Below are 23,735 nucleotides of genomic sequence, written 5' to 3'. Positions count from 1 at the left end.
ATGAAATAGAAAAGGCAATTAAGGAGTTATTAGATATGGGACATATCAGACCTAGTTCTAGTCCTTTTGCTTCATCTGTAGTGTTGGTCAAAAAGAAGGATGGAACACTTCGAATGTGTATTGATTACAGAGCTCTTAACAAGAAAACAATCAAAAACAGGTATCCAATTCCTTGAATTGATGAATTGTTAGATGAATTGCATGGTGCTATTTATTTTTCTAAAATTGATTTGAGATCAAGGTATCATCAGATTAAGTTAAGAGAACAAGACTTCATAAAACTGCTTTCCGTTGTCATTATGGTTATTATGAATTCTTGGTAATGCCGTTTGGTCTAACAAATCCTCCGGCCACATTTCAGTCCTGTATGAATCATATTTTTAACAAACAGTTAAGAAAATTTTTGCTAGTATTTTTTGATGATATACTGATTTATAGCAAAACTTGGGAAGAGCATTTGAAACATTTTGATATAGTCCTAGGTATTATGGAATCACAATCGCTGTATGCAAAGGCGTCTAAATGTGAATTTGGAATGACTGAAATTTTGTATTTAGGGCATATGATCAGTGCAACAGGGGTACAGGTTCATCAAGAAAAGATAAAAGCCATTTTGGATTGGCCACCACCTCGGAACCTTACTAAGCTAAAGGGATTCTTTGGTTTATGCAGTTATTACAGGAGGTTTGTCAAAGGTTTTTCACAGCTTGGGGCACCCTTGACAGATCTTACCAAAAAGGGGGGTATTCAGATGGACTGAGGAAGCTCAACAGGTATTTGAGAAGCTTAAAGAGGTAATGAGTTCTTGTCCAGTACTTGCTCTTCCAGATTTTAATCAGCCTTTTGTGTTGGAATGTGATGCTTCTGGTGATGGAATAGGGGCAATTTTAATGCAAAACAAACATCCTATAGTTTATGAAAGCAGGAAACTTAATAAACTCGAGAAATTATATTCCATTTATGATAAAGAAATGTTGCCAATCATGCATGCTTTGACAAAATTTAGACAGTATTTGGTTGGTAGCAGATTTGTGGTGAAAACTAACCATGATAGTCTAAGATATTTCTTGGGTCAAAAAGATTTAAATGACAGGCAACAAAAGCGGATCAATAAAATTCAAGCTTATGACTTTGAGATTGAATATGTAAAAGGTAAAAATAATGTGGTTGTCGATGCTTTATCTAGAAGGCCTGAAATCAATGCTTTATCTGTTGTAACAGCTGATTGGAAATCTTTATTGTTGGTCGAGTATTCAAAGGATTCTTTTGCATGTGATTTGCTAGATGGTAATATACAGGACGATAAATGTAAAATTGTTAATGACGTTATAAGGATAGGATTTATTTAACTCCAAGATCGAAGTTAAAAGAAAAAATCCTTCAATCTATGCATGGCATTCCTCTAGCAGGGCATCCAGGATACTTCAAAACGTATCGTCAGGTAAGAGAAAGGTTCACTTGGAAAGGCTTAAAAAATGATGTCTTACGCTATGTCAAGGAATGCACCACCTATCAGCAAAATAAAGCAGAACAAACGCCGGTTTGTTACAGCCACTACCTATACCAGATCAGAAATGGGAAAGTATATCCATGGATTTCATCACAGGTTTACCGAAATCCCAAGGTAAAGATTGTATATTTGTTGTGGTTGATAGATTAACTAAATTTGCACACTTCTTTCCTATCACTACAGAATTTACAGCAGTACAGATTGCAGAGTTATTCTTCAGAGAGGTTTTCCGATTACATGGTTTACCAAAGAATATTATCAGTGATAGAGATAGCAGATTTTTGAGCATATTTTGGGGGGAGCTTTTCAGATTGACAGGTACAGAGTTGAATCATAGCACCAGCTATCATCCGCAAACCAATGGGCAGACGAAAATAGTGAATAAATGGATTGAAGGTTATCTTCGTAACTATGTAGCCGGACATCAGAAGGTTTGGGTTCGTTGGTTATACTTGGGTGAATATTGTTATAATACTACCTTTCATATGTCAATTGGTATGTCTCCTTTCAAAGCATTATATGGCTATGATGTCCTCTCTTTTCTTGACCTTGCTTTTGAACAGAGCAATGTGCCTAAAACTCGTGATTGGCTTTTAGAAAGCCAAGACATTTTGTTCGCTCTTAAGGAAAATTTGCAATGTGCTCAGAATCAACAGAAAATCTATGCAGATAAAAAGCGAGTTGAACGCCATTTTGAAGTGGGAGATTTGGTATTTCTTAGGTTGCAACCTTATCGGCAATCTTCTCTCAAGCATAGTGGGTCTGAAAAATTAAAACCTCGGTTTTATGGTCCCTATCAGGTAGTCCGAAAGATTGGTACAATTGCCTATGAACTTGATTTACCAGTGGATAGTAAGATACACAATGTATTTCATGTGTCTTGTCTCAAGAAGGCCCTGGGACAGCAAGTGTCAGTGTCTGAAGATTTACCTCCTTTGAATGATGAAGGGAAGCTCAAAATGATACCAGAAGTAATTCTGGAACATGGGATAGGAAACTGCGAAACAGAATCATCAGAGAATATCTCATCAAATGGAAAAATTTGCTACAGGATGATGCCACCTGGGAAAATGAAAGAGTTTTGGAGTTGCTTGAGGGTAAGCAACACGAGGCAGGGGAGACTGTCATGTCCCCCTAATATATGAATAATGAAAGTATAGAATATATTAATTAGTTTATATAAATTCCCCCATTCATTTATATGAATAATGAAACTATAGAATATATTAATTAGTTTATATAAATTCCCCCATTCATTTATATAAATAATTAATATTTTCATGTATTTGCTTACAACCGTAATTAACTCTAACTATTACGGGATTCTCAACTAATTGATGACAATAAAAGGAGGGGTGACACTGAAGATAGAATGGAATTTTTATAAACAGAAACTTGGAAGTAGAGTTTGAGTGTCCACGGGATACCAAAGTTATTATATCATTCCTTTCGCCAGCCAATTCTGGCCTATTGGAATCAACTGAAGAACAAGGAGAAATTTATTAGAGTGAACATTAGAAAATAATTGCAGAATCGTATAACGTCTAAGGTTTGTTGTAGACGCAAAGCCAGTAACCACGTGAGGTCAAGAACGCGGGTCTCTGGCAAGGTTATGTAACACGCAGGTCTGCAGATACCAAGTGGCGGTAGTAATATACTTTCTGCACCCTCAAACGGCGTTCATATTCAATATGCACCATAACTCGATATCGGGTAACCAAACGGTGTTAATGACAGACGGGATTCAATCGTAGCAAGATTGGAATGAACATGGTGCCAATTGCGATCTTGTGTGCGTCTCAGTATGGTTATAGTCTGGTGTAGCGTTGAAGACGTGAAAGAGAAGGACTAGTCACTCCACAAGCTGCTGAGGACCAAGGCATAGGAGGGACGGGACAGTGTTCGACAGCCAATTCATCAGCCATGAGAGATCACAACTGCGGAATCCAGCATCAGAAGATTATTCTACATCAGAAATTTGTCAAAGGCATGCGTGAGTTTGTGATCAGGAAACTTCGAGTCTGAAGACCACCCAACAATTAACAGCCACACGAATGCTTTTGCAGATTAAACAGGTGCCCCGTATAACATTCTATTGTATATTGCATAATGATTGTCAGTAATACTTAGAGGTTGCATGGGCTATCAATAATGTTGTGATAGGTTAAACTGGAATTACATGTGCAATTAGTCAAATTAAATGTTACATTTATGTAAACTGGGCAAATACATTTATACGTAGACAAACTTAAGTAAGGAATTTTACATTGTTTCTTCGTTGTCCTTTACCTATCCTTATCCATTGTTTGCTGGGAAATAAATGCTTTCTACAGAGGTCAGTGCTCCTATGGAAAAAAGAATAGATTCTAGATAAGCTCAGATTTAAAACAGAATACTGATAATTTATTGGTTCTGGGTTCTTAGATCCTACAAATTGTCGCATATTAACATTTGTTTGAATCTAGGTTGCTAGTGGGCAATATGAACATAAAGATGGACTACAGATTCAAAAGGCCACGTGAGTGACAATGTGTGCTCCTTGAAAAGTTAAACAATGGTTACATGTAGACCTCTTTAGCAACCACTAATCCCTTCTAGATATAATTGTTCTAAGAGTCACCTAAAGGCAAAATACATTGAATTCCTTAATGAATATGTGTTTTCTATTGGGATCACTACAATAGAGGATAACTATTTAAATGCAGGTAAAGCGTCCATTGGTCACTTCATGTAAGGCTTTGACCATGCAAATATAAAAAATGTTGAATAGGCAAAAAATGATCATTAGTTGTAAAACTGTGGACTTGGATTCTGGTTTAACAATATATTATTATGTTGGTTTAAACTTCTACACATTTAAGTTTGCTTGTTTTCCCCTTCTTCTAGTTTCTTTTTTTATGTTAGTTTTATTTATTTTCTTTTTTTGGCATCTAAGTGTTGCAATGTTAGCCTTCCTACACTTCAACACGGTTGTGGGTCTGTTTCTGGATGTTGTACCCACATTGCAACAAAAAATGGCCACAATGTGGGGACAATAGTCTGAAATGGCCCCACCATTGCCCTGAAATACAGCCGTTGTAGGATGCATTTCAGCAACGGTTTCCATGCAACAAACATCTTGGGACCATTAGCAATGTCCAGTCATTTTGTGGCTTGTTAAAACATTTAATAATGATTTATTGTTGCATTTATTGCCATTCTGATTCTTATAATAGAAATTTTGTTGCTTCTCTTTGCTAGGTGTTGATGTGTTTTTTATACACAATCTAACACAGAATAAAATACCCAAAGTATCTTATCCTTTCTTGATCAAAGTTTCTCAAATGCTGAAGATTCGCATAAGGATCACTTGAGATAACTCCAAGGTTCTTATATGTCGGGTCACGATGTGTGGATAAGCACAATGGTTGATGTGATTATGCTGGAATCACAAGGGGACTTACGTTGAATTGTTGAATGCTTGAATCGCTAGAACTTAGATCCTAACGATTTGTTGGGAGAATAAAAAAAGAGAAAAAGATGTAGGGTTTAGGGAGTCTATTATAATCCTAAGAATGCAAGAGAAGAGTGAATGATTCGATGGAATCCTACTGGGCAAGGTCTCACCATCAAATCGAACAATTTGACACAAGCTCAGTGCAATCTTCTAAGGTCCAATTCAAAGATGTTCAAATCATTATCATCATACATTGATTACCATTCAAGTTAATGCATAAACAATGGACATATGACAATTTGAAGTTAAGCTCATATCATTCCAGTTGACCACACAAGCCACTCTTACAATCAGCAAGAGGCTAGTGGTATGGACTAAACGGATTCTACACAAATGCATTCAACAAATTCCCCATTCAATCTAATTTAACATGAAAGCAAATGAATTGAGAAGTAGAGACCATGCAACTTGTTGAAATGACACATTAATTCACCATAACTTCAATGAAATCATATGTTCTTTACAAAAAGGTTTTGGGCAACAATCTTTGCCTTCACCTAATCTAACTTCTACTCTAATTGCTATCTGCTATTGAACTATTCTCTATTCTATTCTTCCAAACTATCTATTATTAACCTTTACAAATGAAGAGCTTGAACTTTATATCGAGAGAGCTCATTACAAGAAATGGCTAGGATCAAACCCCATCAACGGCCAAGATTTTACAATAAAACCCTAATTAGGGTTTGTTACAACAAACCTTATTCCAGCCAATGAAATAATTACAATGCTTTGACACATGTCCTCTTTAGAATATTCGACCAATAAATAGTGGGGTAGGTACATTGGAGTTTGTGCCCCCATGGATGAGCTTGGTTCATCGAATCCGGACATGCTAAGGTGGAACTCCTCTGATTGGTGGGATGATGACTAGGATGCCATCTCATCTTGCTTGTAGGTTTGATTCATCATCATGAATGAGTAATGAGTAATATCTCTTGATACTCAACATTATCCAATTTGCTCAACGTGATGATGATGAGAAGCATCGTTATGATCTAACAATCTTTGATTAACTCTTCTGACACTATTTGCTTCCTTGATCATATTCGATATAGGCTTTGTGTGATGACCTTGATTGATCCTCCCTTGTTCATGATATACTTGATAAATGATGCACCTGGTTGGATTAGACTCCTCAATGTACTAACTTTGATTCTTGGATTCCCAAAGGGAATTCAAGATTGTAAAACCTTCTTTATCAAATAAGTTGTCTCTTCCATGCTTCAATGCCTTGACTTTCTCATGTTGATCTTTACTTTGCATGACTCGAGCTTGATCTTGATGTTGACTTATCCTCGATTCTTCATTTAATCACTTGCAAAGCAAACAAAAGTGTGTCAAGTACATAGAATACATAGTAACTTCACTTATCCTTCACTCTCATATGTCTGATTTTGGTTAGTTATAGGTTTGATGCAATGTGACTTCACATAATTCTGCCCAGATTGCCCTCAAATTGGACTGAAAAATGCTAATAAAATCCCTCAAATCAATATTGCCGTGCTTGCAATTGTGTTTTTGATCAATGTAATGATCAAACCTGCTATCAAATTGCCGATTGTAGACGAATTTGCCCTTCAAAATCGTAATTTCAGAGATGGAAATCTGAATGTTGATCTTCAAATTGATTTCTCCCTCCTTGGAAATAAGTGTTTGATCAATGAAATGATCAATCCTGCAAACACAATCTCTGATGTAGGGAGAATTCGTCCTTCTTAATGCTATTTGGAGATGCAAATCAGAAAATTCGCCTTGCTAATGTAGACAAACTCACCTTTCAAGATTGCAAATCTGAATGTTGCCTTGTGAAGTTCGTTGTCTCCTTGAATTGTAGAGCAGATTGTGTTATTTGATGTCCTTAAATGATGCCTTTGAAATAAGCAAATGCACTCCCTTATATAGGCATTGGGATTTAGGGGTGTGTTTCTCCATTTCGAATCTCTTAGGCCGACTTTGCATTTTTTTTTTTTAAACTGTAAATTGCTCTTTATGCTGATGGGCACTCATCTCAAGAGAGCCGACTTCATGTTTTGCTCTTATTTTTTTTATCTTTGATCTTTACAGCCTTGGTGGCTTTTTAGGGGGTCTTTGCAAGTCTTAACTTGAATCGGCATTCATTAGCACTTTTGTATCTTGACCTTGTGGTGGCAATTTAGATGACCTTTGCATATCTTTTCCTAGGCGGGTTTTTGAAAGGGCATTACCAGATTTGCTTTTGGCGGATATTTGGGACCTGGGTGACCATTGCAACTTCTTCACCTAGGCAGAAATTTTACGGGTACCTTTGCATCATTTGATTACACCGGCTTTTGAGAAGTCCTTTGCAAGCTAATGCCTTGGGTGGTATTTTTAGTGACCTTTGCAATCTTTGATCTTAGGCGGAAATTTTAATGACCTTTGCAACATTTTCTAGTGGTGTTATTTTGGAAGATCATTGCCACTTCATGAAGGCGGCTTTTTTCACTCACCTTTGTAATTACACCTTAGGCGGACTTTTTAGGAAAGCATTGCAAGTCATCAACTTGAGTGGCTTTTAGGGAGATCATTGCAACCTGATTACCTTTGCAGAAATTTGAGACCTTGTTGCCACTTAGCATGCTGGCGGAAATTTGAGACCTCATTGCAAGTATTGATTGTGGCGGCATTTCATGACCCCATTGCACTTAAACATCTTGGCGGCTTCTTTAAAGAACATTGTATCTTCATACCTTGGCAGCATGTGGAGGCACCATTGCAACTTCATATCAAATCAGACTTCTAAGTGACCATTGCAACTTTTGCTTGAAGGGGAAGATTTGAAGTAGCTTTGTATCTCAATCTTCGAGTTGAATTCTCTTGACTTCTTTGCAATTTCATGTTTACCATTGCAATCAAACCTTAGATCAGCTTTTCACACCACCTTTGCAACTAGACATCAAATCGGCATTTTAGGGGGTCATTGCAGGTTAGCCATCAAGTCGGATTTTTGAAGAGGCATTCCAACTCAACACCTAGGCAGCATATCTGGATCCCATTGCAAGTAGATCAAGATGGCGGAAATTTTGGTGTCGTTTGCATATTAACATGCAACTCCACTTTTATGCTATAATAAGAGTATCTTGAAGTTGGTGAAGAATCTAATTTATCATGCTCATACCAAGCACATTGAGATTCATTATTAGTATATTCGACAAGTCGCTGATCTTGGAGACATTTCTCTCTTTCATTGCACATCTCAAAAAGCAATTTGTTGATTAGTGAGATAACCTCTTGGTTTTATTTTGTTTGTAAAATTTTGAAACAAATTAGGGTTGTCTCCAAATTGGACATTAGGGGGGGAGCTATCAGAATATATAATTTTAGACTGATATGTACAAATGAATTCATTGTGTATGACGATGATGTAACCACACACATCAATTATGTATAATGAAGTTACACAAAGTAAGTTACAACCACCAATGTGGCCCCCCCATACATTAATAAATGCAGAATACACACATTGGAGTATGGGCCGCATAAATTTTCTGTCAATCCTTGTGAATTGCACATTCATTCTTCTAACAACAAGGAAAGAAAGAACCTGGGCTTGAGCCTCAATGGAAAATGAATCAATTTCTTTATAGAACCATGTAATTTAGTCTTAATTGTCAAAGCCAAATATTGTTTCAAATCCTTCAATTTTCCTAATCTGAGAGCAAGAAACTTCCTCAACAAATGTTGCCATATGCCTTGACCTCCACAAGAAAGTAATAGCAGTTTAGCCAACCGGTTTGCAAACAGAATTTCAACTTTCTCAAGTCATCCAAGAGTCCTTAAAGAGAGGGTATTGCCAAGAAATTTACATTCAACTTGCAACCATTCTAAGTGCTGCTTGCAGCAGGGAATTTCCAGTCTGTGTGTCCCTTTGTCTCATCACTCCAATGATACAAGAACAGTTTAAAATACCAGAATTATGTAGTTTATTTTTTCGTAGTAAACCTTGATGGATTAGAAGCCATCCCAAAACCTCATGTTTGAAAAAGCAATGTGAGTGCTTTTATTTTATGGTCGTTTTTAATAGTTATTCCAAGTTGACTAATTATTCTTGGAGAGTTGACCCCCAAATCAAACACAACACTTCTCAAGTATAAAGAGAGATACATAGGACCTTTATAGCAAAAACGTACAAGGGAAATGACCATGTTTATATAAAGGTGGAAGCTTGATACATACTCCATCAACCATAAATAATAGAAAAACTTTGACCCTACTCAAAAAATAATGTTCAACCTTGTGAATGAATTTGAGTTATTGTAAAACAAAACAATGAGCACAAATCCTTTAATATCAAAATATAGTCTTGCTTGTATACAAATACAAGTATGAACGTGAATAGTTGCATCATATAAGGATATAAGCATATATAATCATGAATGATGATTTCTTCTTCCTCATTTTCCCTAACCAGTTTTGACAAAATAATTTAAAAATTCCACACACTTGCTTTGATATAGGTCTATATAATTGTGAATTATAATTTCCACTCCAGCTTTTGCCTGTAAGCAGCTATGAGGAAAGTTGAAACAACCTAAGAAATCCAAATTACAGACTTGAATTTGGCCTCATATTCCACACGCTCTACATTTCATGAGATTAGAGACTGATATTTACCCTTGCTAAAATTTCTCTTATGGATATCTGTGCCACAATGCATTTCATCAACTTTTGCCATCTATCTTTAAGTATTATTTAATTATCATTTTTCTTACAATATCTTTAGCAGAAAATTTTGTAGAATAGTTAATAAAATATCTAACATTTAAAATTAATTCGTATTATAAATAGAAAATATTAAATTGTTAAATTAATTGTTAAACATTTAAATTAATAAATAATAAATTATAAATAGAAAATCAAAATAATAAAATATCAATTCATAAGTTAAAAAATAAAAACTTAAAACTTAACAATATAAACTTATAATATATATAATTAAAACTTAAAACTTAACGATATAAACTTATAATATATATATTATGAAAACTTAAAACTTAACAATATAAACTTATAATTGACAATGAAACAATATGGCAGCAGTGTAGCCTTTGGTCATTTTGTATGTTATTTCTTTAATATCTATTATGATATGCATATTGACAATGTGAATCAATTGAAATCCTGAATTATGAGTGCATATTGAGTATTGAGTCTATTGACAATGTTGTATGTTCAAAGTTTACATTTTAAAATGTTTTCATAGTATCATACATATGCTGTATCCATGTTTTCATATGAATATAATGTATATATGCATGCTTTATCCATGTTTTCATATGAACATTTAGAATTTTCCTATAAATTTTATATAGCCATCCCCCCGTCCCCAAATTTGGCAAAAAAATTTGCCTTCCTGGAAACTTGTCCCCCCATCCTGGAAACTCAGGGTAACATAGAAATTTCTACATTGTACACTGGGAATATCATTCTAGCATACATAAACCCTCACTATTATTGTAATTTACACACAAGTTTTAGACATTAAATTCTTTTAGCCCCTTCAGAAAGTTAACGACAAAGGTAAGGAAATTTACAAATTCACATGCTAAAGCATACAATCTACACAGTGAACTATGTCAAATGTTCCTAACATAAGAGTTAATGAGATTATTTATTTCCCCAACAACTTTTTCCCATATCTGAAACTTGAAGTCCAGAGGAATATGATACTGACTTGAGCCCATTTGGAAGAGTTGTGAACTCGCTTTCAGGTATCTTTTGTGCCCTTAGCTGAAAAAACCAAAATAGGCATTGAGATACCACCCTAGCATAAAAAAATTGCTTATCTCACTAGCCACATGATAAAAGATTCTAAAATATAAACAAGAATAAAACAGCATAGATATTCTTACAGCTCTTTTGCTTGTTGATGTAGCTCCTACTTCATCACAAGAAAAGAGGATTACAGCTGCAGCACAGTACATAATGCATTAATCGTATGTGCAAATGGCAAGTGCAAGAAAAAGAAAGCAAAGCATTAAAAATTATCCATTGACAAATGTTGTTTTGAATCATCTATAAAGTTCTAAAAAAATATGAGAATTTTTATATTTCTGAATGGTGGACCTCTAATTACAAAGAAAATTATAAATACTTTATAGAGAAATTTTGGAAGAGAAATAATACTGATAAATCAATGTTGGAGAAGCAATGCTAACAAAATCTTAATGCAATTGGAAATAAAATAACGGTAATTCACAATGTAACACAATTATCTACCTTGTGAAACCATTTTAGGAAAAACCCAGCAGAAACAACATCCGTTGTATTAACTAAATTGTTTAGAATACAATAAGATATTCCTTGCTTGTGCTTAACAGTTAACGCTAATGCATGTGTGATTATTTATAGGCACATCACTGTAGGAAATCACTAAGCAGTATTACAAATTATAATACAATGGGTATAAAACTATGTTCCATGGGGATGTGTCTCTTGGGAATTTCCACAATTCTAGCACCAAAGATGTTTCGGTGATGAGGGGATAGGTAGGAAACATCTTTGGGGCCATCCTCTACAGAAAACAAAAGAGAAGAAAACGTTTCTAGTATGCTTAAAAATCATAAGGGACAGCAAGAAATGATTGTGGATAGCTAACCATCGCCAAGATAGATAGGGGACACCCAGACATCCCCTAACCATCATGGAGACGTCTATGGCCTAACCTATGAAAGTTTCAATTTGTTAAAAAGGGCTAGGGGGGCACAATGATGTCCACACCCCTTTACAACATTCCCAAACCTAAAAAAAATACAATAACACCTAAAGTAAAAAAAATCCCTAACTTTTCCACTTTGTATAGCAACTGAAGATTTTGGGCATTACACTTTGTCATTTGAGTCTTTTTTTTTTTGTCTGCAAATTTATTTGTTCAATCTCAAATTTTTGGCCTATTGTGATGAGTCAGTGAAACAATATGAACACCCCACTTCATATGGTAGTATATGCTCTAAAATCCAAATTGTATGCACTAAGAGTTGGGAGAGTGCCTCCTAATGATCAAGAGGTGAAAGAAGGGTTCATAAAGGCCCTTCAAATGATATAGCAATAAGGAGGCAACTATACTTTGAATGCAGTGGCTTACCTTTGTCAATCTTCAAAGTCCAATATTTAGCAAACTTGAGGTGAGAACAACTAGGGGTACATTAGCTTACTCCAACTCTATTGGATGGTGGACATGGTATGGCAAGGATACCCCTGAGTTGCGAATGTTTTCCACTCACCTCCTTTTGCAAGTTGCTAGTTCCTTTGCTACAGTGAGGAATTATTCTACATACAACATCATTCGGTCAATCAAGAGGAATAGGATGACCCCTTGAAAAGCTATGATGTTGGTGACCATGTATAGTGCCTTGCAGCTTCATGATTGCAAACTCTTATATATCAACAAACTCCAACTACATGATGGGATGCTGATCCACAAGATCCCACATAGGTTGAGGTTCCATTCAATGAGGTAGTCCCTCACACTGATAGTGACTCAAATTCAAACTTCGATTTTGATTTAGGCAAATATAAGCCAAAGCCATAGCAGCAGCAAATCTAATTGTCCATATTGTGTCATTTTGTAGTTGTAGCCTTTCAGCATTTTCATTTTGTTATTTGTGCACATTGATAATGAAAACCCAAGTGATTAGACATTGAAATGTTGTTAATTTATATGTTGACTCATGTGAATTCTTCTTTCTCAATGGGAAGGAGGAGTAGATGGATGGGAATAATAGGAAAAAAATTCAATAAGTATGAAAAAAAATGACACAAATTACACATTTAAAAAATATATTAATTTAGAATAATTTATAAAATTGCAAAGATGACTTTAGACACCTCACACTACTGAGCCTGTTATACCCAACTTCAATGAATCTAATCATCTAAAAAAACTAAATTGTGTATATGAATATCCTTTCCTCACGAAAATATGGATGTTCAGTCTATTGTAGGTGATATTGGTTAGAGCTACTTTCAGAAAGCTAAAACCTTCATATGGTGGCTGGGGACCCAAACCTGATGATGGGGATCTCTCTTCTACTGCAAGCTTTATTGAGCTGCTTAGTTCTTTTTAATTATTTTATAATTGCGGTTGCATATGCCGTGACTCAAACTTTTTCAAGACTGTTTTATGCCTGGCTTGATTCTTTAGTCTGGCTTCGAAGTATAATTCTATGCCACCACTTTTCTAATAGGCTATAAATTATTTTTATTTTAAAATAATATGTAAATCTTATTCTATTAAAATGTTTTATCTAAAATGAAAAAGCTTTTACATTTTGCCCAGTACTGGTAAGAATCTAAAGGGCAGTTGAAATTTGTGAAGTTGCGAATTAACATTCAATATTAAAACAAGTTTTACTGTGGATGACTGAAAAAGGTGTAAAACGGAGAAAATTGATATATGCTAACAGCTTCCATTAGCATGCCTCATTGCGGTAGCCCTGAGCTACCGGCCTCTTTGAGAAAGGAATGACAAGTACGAAGAAAATGATTAAACCCCAGCAAGGGATTCGACACTGTCTTCCGTTGTTCATCACAAATGAAAGGCAACTAAAAAGACTCAAGCTACACTAGTGATCTATGTTATTTGAAATGGCTGCACAAAAGCTGCAACAATGTAAAATTTAAGGGATTTTCTGGTGCAAAGTTTACTGATGAATACTCATGAATTGTCATATAATCAATGTCAGATAAGGATGAGAGAATACCTGCTCCAGCCAACAAACCGATTGCAGCTTCCCTTCTAGAAGAATCGAATCCGTTTGGTGCCTCCAGCAATTGGCAGTTGTTCGGGGAGTACATAATCCCCAACTTTCCTGCAAATGACTGAAAGTTTCCCCAGCGTGATTTGTGAGGGGGAGATGTTTTTGGCTTGCGTGGACAGACATTAAAGGCGAAGCTTCTCTGACAATTGGTATGCAGAAATGAAGCAGACAAGGATTGAGAAGCCATTGCTTGCATTTGCTACTTCCCTGTTCAATTCATTTCTGTTATTGTAAACTGTCTCCTTGATATTGCTGACATGGCGATTTGTGGTTGGCAAAGTTTAAACGCACCATACATTTCCTCATAAAGGATCATCCTACGTGGCAAACTGCTTCAAAAGATAGAACAGATGAGTGTCCCTCTGTTCTTATTGATTAAACACCACCACATAGCATTTCTGCTGATGACAGATGAAATTTGATAGGCTTCTCGTCTCTTTAGAAAAATGTGATTTATTGGTTTAGGAGTCTTGTGTGTGATTAAGGGGTTTTTTTCAGCTTTATAATGTTCATTTTTTCAAACAAAAGAGTTAACATATGAGTTTTTTTTAAATTGAATATTCAAAAAGTGATTCAAGGAATGATTGAATGAATGTTTTTAATAACGTCTATGAGGCCAAACAATCTATGAGATTCATGAGTAGCTAGCAAAGAAAAGAAAAGCATGTAGAGTCTAAAACACTATGTCTGTTAAACCTCCTTTTCCTTCTACGCCTTGGATCTTCTATTGTGTATCTTGATCAGAAAATCTACAACTCTTTTTATCATTTCTTCTTCAAACAGTTTACTCAAGGTGTTTACATTTAACGTCTCAATATAGTTGATCCAAATATCATTGTAAGTTGGACACTCCATGATGTAATGTCATTTTGTCTCCACCACTCCTTGAGTGAAATATCTACATCTTCTATCTACCCACTCCTCTTTAGGTATCATCCATCTTCCAGTTTCGCATTTGAGTTGATGTGAGGTGGTTCTTATCTGAGTAATTAACATTTTTGCTTTCCATTTCATTTTCGTTCCTATATAGTTCTTTTACGTATGGTCATGTGCAGGATTGAAGTGTTTGATATAGTATTCCTTTTTTCTCCCGAGTTGTCTTGTCCACATATGCTTTCTTTGAATTTTTCTTGCACATATTTTTGTATTTCCCTATTGGATTTTGGACAATCTCTTATGCTAATATCCCACTTATTCATCCATTTAATGTTTTGCTTCATCCATGTGCTCTTCCTTATGTCTAGTTTATCTTCCACTGTCATTTTTGACCAACAATGTATCTCCATGTTTTCTAATCTTCTTAGATAACTTAGCAACTTGAACATAGTTGATGCCTCAATAGGAAAAGCCCTCACTTCCACTAGACTAATCTCATATGGAATAGATGATTTAATCTTGAGGCTGTTTGTAATTAAATGTTTTAATAATCTCTATATCTGTCTCCATTGTTTTGCTAAAATGTTGCTACCCCATACCTCACATCTGTAAAGTACTGTAGACACCTAAAATTGTCCTAGCCTAATTAAATAAATATTTTATTTATTTAATTTTTATCCTAAGTCTTTCATTAATAAAATAGATTTTTATTTATTTAATTAATTCACTAAACCTCTCTGATGTCCCCGATATAATTAAATAATAAATCTAATTACTTTGTTGTAAGGCCCCAAATTTAATAACAAATCTTTCGAGCCCTTTTATTTAATTAGATTAGGCAAGTTTTGGTTGGTCGTGTCGGCCTGTTTGTAACCTCTCGGGAAGTTTCCCGGAGCCCATATATATGGTTGTGTTAGTCATTGTTGTAGGTATGCGAATTTTGGTATTTTTCTCTATTGTGTGAATTCTGGTTGGAGTTCTGTTATCCGCCATTTCGGAGGTGGAAGACCCTCCCTATTTGGTATTTGCAGTTTCGGTGAGATTCACCTCTCACCCTACTTTGTCTTTGTACTCGTTCTGGATCTGGCAAATCTTGAATTTCATCATTGTTTACTTTCTCCAGTTGTGTATCTATTAATCTGGTATACATGCATAAGGGGAATTCCTAATATTCAGAATCCATTACTCACGAAAGATCACCGCACAACTGCTGAAGTTCACCGTACGGGTATTCCACCGTACCTCTGCACCCTCACAGTATGGTCTCCCATCGTACTGTCACCCCTCCTCTTCTCACCACCGTACGGCCTGCCTTCTCACCATCGTATGACTTGCTTGACTCCACCATACGGCCTGCCTTGACTCCATCGTACGGCTTGTTTCACCCCACCATACAACCCTTACACCATACGACCTCTCACTCCACCGTACGACATTTACACCGTACAACCCCCTCCTCTTACCACGGTACAACCACTCCTCTCCCACCATACAGTCTATCCACCGTACAACCTTTCCCCTACCAGTTCAATAGTCCCTTCGCCTTTGCCAGTTACACCATACGATCAGGGAACATTACAACCTCTTCTAGCCTTTCCATATTTAAATAAATATTATTATTTATTTATTTTATCATTTCTCCTAAATTAAATAAATATTGTATTTAGTTAATTGGTCCCATTTCTTATATTAATTAAATAGGTCTTTATTTATTTATTTAATTCATTAGCTTTTTCCCTCCATGACAGTTATCATTCATCTCTTAATTTACCTTTAACCACCTCTGTAATATTTTCTCATTTTCTATACCTACCCTTTAATCTTAGTCGACCATTTATCCTTTCACCTCTTAATCTTAGCTCTCCATTTCTAAGGTGTTATTTATATAAGAAGATTTCTTCATCCTTTCATAACCCTAATACTAATGTGATCATACCCTAACTAATGCATCTAATCAACATTCATGCGATCAAGCAACCAAACATCAACACAACCACAATTTGTTCTTCGTTGAGGTCTTGTGCACAATACAAAATCTAAGAGCAACCATATCAAACAAGATCAATGGAGATAGGAAACAATGGAGATCAAACCCTACTAAGCATGTGAACGGTATAATCTCTCATGTTTTGATGTTTGCCTGTTTTAGGTTCTTCATTGGTGTATGGTGGATTTGGATTGTAGAACTAGGGTTTTATGTGGTTGAATCTTATTTGGTGTTATAATAGTTTATCATCCCATTTTCACCGTATACATTTTGGCACCCCGGTGGGACCCTTAGTCCCTTATTTCTAACATCATTTTGCATTTTTAAGTCTTTTTGTCAAGTTGCAAATCAGATTAGTGACAATTCCCAAGCAAAATTTGGTATACGCATCATTCGATCACGTTTGTGTTTCTCTCGATTTTTCTATTTTGCAAGTTTAGTGAAATCATGTCTGTGTTTGACATTGGTGTGTCTACAATCATTTTCGGTGCGTATTCGTTAAATTTTGGCATGTATAAGTATCCTAAAACAATGTTTCTGCATTTTGTTTTTGCATCTGCGCTCTCACAACTCTTTTTTTATCACTTAATTTTATCACATCTATGTTCTATGAAATTGTGTATCTATTAGTTTATGCAGCATATTTGTTGCTTATTTATGTGTATGTGATATTTTGTGTCGCATGTGCGATCTTTCTGTCGCGTATATGTTCTGTGTGATTTTGTAGGTCTTGGTTTGAGTCTTTATACGTCTGTGTCAGATATAAATGCGTTTGTGTTTTTTGCATTTACTTTTTATATTTCAATTAGGGTTAATTTTCAAATTTGATTTGTTTTTTGTCTAACCTTTGTGGCCTAACAAACTGGTGTACTTGTCTCTATCATTTCATCAAAGACCTCTTTTCACATTTCTTTTTGGGATTTCTAAAATTAACCTAACGAGTTTCCTTGCAGGTTGGGGTAATCATTAAAACTACTAATCATTTGCTTGCAGGGGTAATTTAGGTGTGTTTGTCATTTTTCTAGTTTAATTAGGTTCACACCATCTTCATTAGGGGTAAATTAACTTTGTTTGAAGTGTCTTGTGCTTTTGGCATGTTTTTGTTTAGAACCATAAGGTGATAACAAAAGTATCATCTCCCCTTTCCTTCCATTGGACCTTGGGTGTAAAAGAAATTGTTATTGTCTTTTAGAAGGCCTACCTCCCGAGAATCCCTTAAGGTTGGGTGTGAGGGAACGACCCAAGTGGTACATTGTTTCGGTCGGCTATATAAATAATTGTGGTTTTAGATGAAAGTTTCTTATCACCTGGTGTCGATGTGTTATACCGATAGATGTCTCCCTCAGTATCTGTGTGATGTGTAATCCACACAATGATGCATAAAAACCTGTAAGGGTTGGGAGGCCTCTTAATTAAGCGAACTGCCACACGTATAACCACGAGTATACCCTAAAACATTACTAGACACCAATTGTTTCAGTTGCCCTTTTTGCTTGTTGGTGCAGGAGGTCAAACCTCCAAAGCCACCCTACAATGCTACTACCCATTGTTGAGATAGATGTCCCTCAGTTCATAAGATCTCGAGATCTTCAGGCTATGAGCCTTTGGTGTGCCCGAGAAGTGAGTGTCGTGGTGGGGGAGCTAGTGCCACCAAGTCTCTTTCTATCCAACTTGTTTCAATATTTGAAGAATTCTGAGAGGGGACTCAACAAGTAGTATCCTCTTTCCAAGCCTAGGTTGTGCATGCTTTCAAGTGTCTTCGATTGTGTTGAGGCTTGTGGAAACTTGGGCTATTTTGGTCCGCATAACATACACATTTGTGCTCAAATTTTGACAACAACACATTCAAACATTGTGTCTTCTTGTTTGATGTGTTTTCTTGCCACAAAAACATCAACATTAAGATCTTGTCACTTATCAACAACTGAAAAATTTGGACAAAAATCAAAATTTTGCCAAATATATGTCTGTGTTCACTTCTAACTTGTATATGATCTCTATGGTCGCATCTGTGCCCATTTGCAGTGCGTATACGACTCATCTTGTCACATTTGTGCATCTTATTATCGCATTTGTGTCACTTTTTGGCATTTTTCTGAATAAAACTAAAAAAAATAATATTGTCAATAGTAAAAACCGTGTCTATGGATTATCTTATCATGTTTGTGTCAATTATTAGCACATATCTAGGACTATATATCATGTATCTAAGCAGAATTGAGAATTACATTACAACAGTGAAACTGCATATTTGGACTTTAAAACTATGTCTGTGTTTCTGAGATCATAAGAGATTCTAAGGCTAATTCCAAAGGTTTTCATTTAGGTCAACCATCATTTGGTCTAGGCTTTTCATCCATTTCAGACATCATTTGCAATCCCCTCTCACATTTTTCATCTAGAGTCAAAAGGTTTTTTAGTAGTCCCTATTATATCTTACAAACACATTACATTTCACTTCTAGGTGGTTCTTGCATAATATTTATCATCTTGGGTACCATTTAGACATCTCTAGTTAAGGTCAACTTACCCCATTTGGAGTCTATCATCTCCTAGGAAGCCACACCTTGCTTTAGATCATAACATTTATCTTGGAACAACATTTTGGGATATTGCAAGACAACTCTAGATTCACTTTCCATTATCATAATCCTCTTGGTCTTCCATAGTCTTCACATTTCTTTCATTCTTCATAGTTTAGCCAAGGTCTTTCATGGTTGAAACCCATTCACAAAGGATTAGAAAACAATGTTAGGCCCAATATGGAAGCTAATGTACTGAGAGGGGAGGGGTGAATCAGTACTTCAAATCCTTTCTTCAACAATAATTTTACTGTTATGCATAAACCAAAAACTGTTGTAACATAACATAAAGCTAAAACAAATAAATAACAATCATACATGATTCACTCCATAACACATATATTTTGGTTACGCAGAAACTCTTGGTTAGAGAGAAAAACTGCAGTGGGGATGGCACCCACAACTTCACTACTGCAATAATAAAGGTTGCTCAGTTAGAGCTACATGTTTAGGTATTTTTGATAGCTTACCCTGTTAGGAGTATCAAGATCATTAGATCTACCTTGCTAAAGGATTTTACAACATTTATTCTAAATGTTGCACCTAGTTAAAGGCTTTACAATTTATAGACTTTGTTAGAGTCTTTTACCCTATTAAAGGTTTCTTTTACAACTTAAAATATTACAATAAAATCTTTACAAAATATTTGCAACTTCACATCTGGAACGTTATAGCAGATTCTATGTGCTCAAAATGAGATTACCTTGCTTATAGCATACCTTGGTAAACCCTTCTGTTTACTCTATTTCTTGACTGTTCTTTGAAATCCTTCTCAATGACCTCTGTGTCTCTGACAGTCACAATACTCAATGCTTCCTTATCTATTACACATGTCTCATTTCATACACCTCTATATGTTTGATCCTTAATTCATGTTGTATAAATAGATCTCTTATGTCAGTGATCTGTTCATGCTTTGATCTTACAAACATGATTCATCAAATGAATAACCATACAAAATATTTCATTGGATAGATGACCTCAAAATCATATAAAATCTTTAAGTGCAATTTCCAATGTGATAACGGTTCTTTGTTCCTTGATCTTGTAACATGTTTCCACACAAGTGTCCAGGTTCAATGAATCTGGTAAAACGTTTCACTTGGTGTATCATTATTGCTGCTCGGTAGACATAGAGTGATACTTGGTAGACAGCTCGGTGTATACTAAGCTCTGTGACTACTTTCTTCTATAACCGACTGCTCTGTGCTTACCGACTGAATATTTAAGTAGTAGTAACCAACTAGAGTATATAGAATGACTTTGGATATAAAACTAATGGCAACTTAGTAAGTAGTAACAATCTCCCCTTTTGACATTAGTTGAGATGTTTAACAAAACTACTTTCAAAGTCATAACTCAAAAATCCATATACTTACAAAATTTGACTAAACTGATAGTATATACATCTGTCAATGAAATAGTATATTCAGATATACTCCCCTTATCAATATACTGTACATAACTTTGATTTTGCATGCTCGATGGTCAATATTTTGTATTAACCGCTCGGTTGACACTGCTCGGTTCACTGCTCTATTCACTGTGCATGTGGATACTCTGTTCTGCTCGGTATACTCCCCCTGTATACTACACTCCCCCTTTGATACTTTGATGCTATACTCCCCCTTTTTGACAAACATCAAAACTTAGTTACCATTCGGTGGAGGCAACTAATCAAAAATGGATTTGTACTTTGTCCTTGCATCGGTAAGAGCGGCAGAGAGGGCATCCTTGACACTATCCATGAGTGAATTATGAGCTGTAATGTCAGCTAACAGTGAAATTAGTCCATCTAAAGTGCTTCCCTCTTGTTGAGTGGATAGGGAGGTAGCCTTGTTGATTTTCTCTTGGACGGATGAAAGATGAGGAATGAATAATGTCTAAAGAGTCATTATATCCATCCTAATCTTGCGCTCTTCATTCCTAAGTTCCAATTGTTGACCCATGAGCTTTTGTAACTTTGTATAGAAATGCTGAATAGAATTTGGCTTAGTGGTCAACTTATTTGAGAGATCGGTGATCTCTTTCTCAATCACTTCTATTTTATTTTTGATGTCTTTAATGAATAAAGAAAATGTACAGAGTTTTTGAAATAAATAAAGAATATGCTTGAGTTGACGGGACAACTCAACAATAAATTTGACTAGTTTTACTTTGCCAATAGCAATAGCTTTCTGTACCTCTTCAATCATTTTTGCAATGAGCTCTTTGTCCTTCAATTTGCTCAAATATTCAGATGCGTCTACTCCAGATGTCTCTATTTTAGTTAGGAGTTCATCCAGTTGAATATGGATGGCTGCATCTTTTGTCACTGTAGCTTCAGGTAGCATATCTGTTAATAGTGCTTTCACCTTCTGAAGTACTTTGTTTTTCTTTTGAATAGCCATTTGTTTTTCCTGTTCTGCTTTGGCTTTGCATAGTTCACCGAATTCAATGAGTGCTTGCCCTTTTAATTTGGATATGTCTACATTTGGCAACACTATTGGTTTTGACAAATCTAATTTGAAACTATGCTTTTTCATTTTCTTGTCTTTTGCTTTCACCGGTTGAACTAATACAATGGCTTGGGAGGCTTGTTGACCCTCGGTAGGTTGCTAAGTAGAGGCAACACTTTTGTTGGTTCCTGTAGCCTCTGTTGTGTTTTTCGGTGCTTCTGTGCTTGGGGTCTCGGTTGTAACATTTTCAGTGCTAGAAGGAGCTTGAGAGGTCTGTTCCCTGGTGGCCTGAGAAGTAGCTTTTCCTTCTGTAGACTTGTGATCCTCTATTCCTTGTTTAGTATCCTAAGGGGCCTCGATTGAAATAGGTTGAGTGACCGGAGGATAGGGCTGAACTTGTTCCAAAACTGACTCACTGGATACCAGTTTGGCATATGCATTCCCTTCTATCATTTCCTGTTCTTGTGCCTCGGTGTCCATGATATCCTCATCAATTTGTATAGTGTCAACAGGGTCTGGCTCGATGATATCAAGATCTTTCTCGGTGACATCAACTATTTCAACTTCAACTTGCTCATCAACATTCTTGATTCGAAAGATTTACCGTCACTTTTCTTTGGTCTCATTCTCTACATCCAAATAAAGGCCATTCATCAGTTTCAAGGCTCTTTGCTTGACTAGGAAGTTTGTGTGACAGTTTTTCAGATGTTCATTGATCTCATCTACCGACATGTCTGGAAAGAGATGTACCAGACTTCTTTCTCTCATTCGTTTCTCTAAGTCCGTGGCATATTTCCACTTGTTATCAATATGCAAATACAAATCTTTTGGAAGAGATTTAGTTACTTCCAATGGGACCAATCGAAATTTCAAAAGTGTGCAGATGACAGCTTCTTCTATTTGTCTCTTTTTATCATTAGATTTGGATTCATACTTAACATATCTGAATGCTCCAAATCAACCATATTGCTTCAGATTAGCACAAAAATTATCAACACTATGTACATCTACCTTTTTACTCTTGACAATCTGAAATTTGTTTTTGTCTTCAGATTCGGTGTCACTGGACTCTTTAGTCAAAATGAGTCTCCGAGTAGATTTCTTATAAGTTTTTGTTACCTTTGGTGCAGCAACATTCTTTGGTTTCTTACTCGGTGACGCTGCAGATGATCTTGTGTTTGGGCACTTTACTGAAGGAGTTGGTGATACCTTTGATGTATCATGTTTCTTCCTTTTCAAAACTTTCCCTTTAGGCAACTCAATGCTCAATGTAAGAGCTGCCTCTTGGGCTTCAGATTCCTCCTCGGTGATGACTAGAGTGCCCTTGATAGGTGTGGAGGAAGAACCTTCTCCAAATTTCTCCGTTAATGCCTTGATCATTTTTGTTGCTTTCCTTGTAGCCTTGGGTACTACAATACTCATCTTTACTTTCTTTTTAACTTCTTCATATGTACCGTATCTCAGCTCGGTAGCATGCCTTGGTAATGTAAGAAAATCATCTATTTGTTGTTATGTGATGTCAAAATCAATCTCATAACCCATAGGTGGCAAAGATTGAGTTCTCGGTTCCACAACATTAACATAGCAGTAGTCGGTGTCTACTTCAAAGCATATGTCATCCTTGTATTTCTCTACAAACTTGGGTGGAATTCTATACCTGTTATGCATTTTTTCTTGAAACTTGCTAAAGTAATCATCCATAATATCATTAAAGTTATCACCTAGTCGTTTGATGAAATCATTGATTTGATGGGTGATTGGTCGGTGTAGCTCCCAACTACATTACTGACTGATGGAAAGAATTTCTCAAAATAGAAAAACATGCATACCAAAAGTGATCCAAACTTCAGTGTGTTAGCTGAGTTATTTTTCTTCGGCTTCCTTATGGTGTTTAGATTCTCAAACAGGTTTTTCAACAATACTTCACAAAGATCAATTTTCATTCCTTTCTTCACAATTTTATATGCTAAATTGACTACTGCACAGGGTACATTGTTTTCCCTTGCCGATTGAAAGAAACAATAACCTATGACTCTAATGGCAAACTTCAGCTCTGCATTTGTCAC

The 23,735-nt window shown here is 35.8% G+C and overlaps 1 protein-coding gene across 1 annotated transcript in view; it reads right to left on the bottom strand.

The window, feature by feature from the left end:
- Positions 1-14,053, bottom strand: part of LOC131041975 (peptidyl-prolyl cis-trans isomerase FKBP16-4, chloroplastic) — a 45,302-nt gene extending 31,249 nt beyond the window's left edge. The window contains exons 1-3 of the mRNA XM_057975258.2: positions 13,730-14,053; positions 10,880-10,935; positions 10,702-10,757 (exon numbers count right to left, since the gene is read on the bottom strand). Coding sequence (XP_057831241.2) covers positions 10,702-10,757; positions 10,880-10,935; positions 13,730-13,982 — 365 coding nt within the window. The 5' untranslated portion in view covers positions 13,983-14,053. The remainder of the gene's footprint in view (positions 1-10,701; positions 10,758-10,879; positions 10,936-13,729) is intronic.
- Positions 14,054-23,735: the final 9,682 nt, after the last annotated feature.

Source organism: Cryptomeria japonica, chromosome 1, assembly GCF_030272615.1.
Source record: "Cryptomeria japonica chromosome 1, Sugi_1.0, whole genome shotgun sequence".
Lineage (NCBI taxonomy): Eukaryota > Viridiplantae > Streptophyta > Pinopsida > Cupressales > Cupressaceae > Cryptomeria > Cryptomeria japonica.
Note: the sequence above shows the minus strand (reverse complement) of the source record. Positions and strands in the feature narration are given on the sequence as shown.